At 37.8% G+C, this 2085-nt stretch overlaps 1 protein-coding gene across 1 annotated transcript; it reads right to left on the reverse strand.

Moving 5' to 3' along the window:
• Positions 1–234: 234 nt before the first annotated feature.
• Positions 235–1173, reverse strand: LOC102471313 (olfactory receptor 5AS1). The gene has a single exon (XM_006156278.1). The coding sequence runs from the start codon at positions 1171–1173 to the stop codon at positions 235–237; it is 939 nt and encodes a 312-aa protein (XP_006156340.1).
• Positions 1174–2085: the final 912 nt, after the last annotated feature.

A 2085-nucleotide genomic window follows, 5' to 3' on the forward strand; every position in this document is an offset into this window, starting at 1 on the left:
ACATAAGTATTGAGGTTGTGCAATATCATGCATGTTATATGGGCATTGGAAAAACAAATCAAAATGTATATTACTGACTGTCAAAAAGCTATTAATATGACTAGGTTGGGTGACAAGTAAATACATACCTTTAACACAATGTGATAATTATAATGATCGATAGTTCGGGTTTAGTTGTTAATGAGATTAGGAAGAGACTGAGCCTTAAATAATCTCAAATATCTTAATACTTACTCATTTTAAAACCCATTTTCTTTCTCGTAACTTTTTGAGGGCATTTTTCACTTCCTTGTTTCTAAAGCTATAGATGATTGGGTTAAACATAGGAAAGACTACAGTATAAAACACTGCAACCACCTTATCAGTGTCTAGAGAATAGCTGGTGGTGGGACGTAAGTACATAAACAGGAGCGTACCGTAGTATAAGGTGACAGCTATGATATGGGAAGCACAGGTGGAGAATGTTTTGCTTCTACCGCCTGAGGACTTGATGCTCAAAACAGTGATGAGGATGCAGAAGTAGGAGATACATACGATCATGAAAGTGCCTGTCTGGATGAAGCCACACAAAGCAAAGAGCAGCAGCTCATTGATATGGGTATCTGCACAGGACAAAGCCAGGAGAGGAGGGATGTCACAGAAAAAATGGTTGACAATGTTGGAGCCACAGAATGGCAGCCTGAATGTGAGGCAGACATGCACTAGTGAAATCATACTTCCACTGAAGTACGCCAACACAATGAAACCAACACAGACCCTCCTAGACATCAGTGTGGAATAGAGCAGGGGGTTACAGATGGCCGCATAGCGGTCATAGGCCATCGCTGCCAGGATAAGGCACTCAGCATCAGCAAAACACGCAAAGAAAAACATTTGCAGTGCACAGCCATAGGGAGAGATGCTCTTTCTGGATGCTAGGAAATTTACCAGCATTTTAGGAGTGATTGATGTGGAATAGCTGATGTCTAAGAAAGACAAGTTGCTAAGAAAATAATACATAGGGGTTTGAAAGCTTGAATTGGTATTGACTAGGATAATTAGGCCCATATTTCCCACCACAGTTAATGCATATACTAGGAGAAATACTGTGAATAGTGTGACTCTGAGAGGTAGAAAATCTGTGAACCCAACAAATATGAACTCAGTTGGCATGGTATAATTACTCTTCAACATCTTAGTTGTCTTATTTTTCTTATTGATGAGAAATGCTATCAAAGGACATGATTGACTTGGGTGATGGACAAACCAAAAGAATCCTTATTATCCCTCCAATGAAAGCAAACTGAAGGTTAATACAACTGAATGCAAGTATATGCATTTTTTGACATTGTTTTGGCTATTGTCATTTTAACAGATAATTAGATATCAGCATTGATATCAGAAACCGTTATTCAGGAGGTGATATTTCATTATGCAATTACTTGCTAAAATCTATTTATAAAATGATGATAATAGGCCCAGCAGGTAATGTAGTGGTTAAGGTGCTAGACTCCCACATGGCCGACTACAGTTTGAACCTGGACTCCGTGGCTTAAAAATCATGCTGAACACATGGGAATGCATGTTCAAAATCCCAACAGTAGAATGGAGGAGAAGGGATTGCAGCATAGCCATCCCTTCTGGGATGGTGATTTCTTACTTTCCTTCCCTTTTAATTCTCTTCCTTCTCTCCTGTAAGCGTTATGTGTCCTACGGGGGGGAAAAAAAGAGATCATATTAGTTTTTATCCAGCTAAAAGAGAATGAATATGGCTCATATGATGAGATTTTGTAGAACAATGAGAGTTGGCAAAATCATTAGAGATAAAGCTATATTTTCCCAATCTTACAGTCACAGTCTTTTACTTAAAGGAGAGTTAAGAAAAATCCAGAAAAATAATACTCATGGCTAAAATATGTAATTCACAGAATATCTGTAATCTTAACAAAATCCCAAGAAGAGTAAGGGGAGAAGCAATTGCAGTGTGACCATCTACCTAGAGATGATTTCTTACTTTTCCTCTCTCTCTGTTTATCTCTGCAAGCTCATGCTCCTTATGGCAAAAATCTAAAAATAAAAAATAAATAAAATTATATGTGCATAAAA

This window comes from Tupaia chinensis, unplaced genomic scaffold (assembly GCF_000334495.1).
Source record: "Tupaia chinensis unplaced genomic scaffold, TupChi_1.0 Scaffold000486_1, whole genome shotgun sequence".
Classification (NCBI taxonomy): Eukaryota; Metazoa; Chordata; class Mammalia; order Scandentia; family Tupaiidae; genus Tupaia; species Tupaia belangeri.

Excerpts from the sequence above, each read along its gene's own strand:
- LOC102471313 (XM_006156278.1), bottom strand. The coding sequence starts at position 1,173 with ATGTTGAAGAGTAATTATACCATGCCAACTGAGTTCATATTTGTTGGG.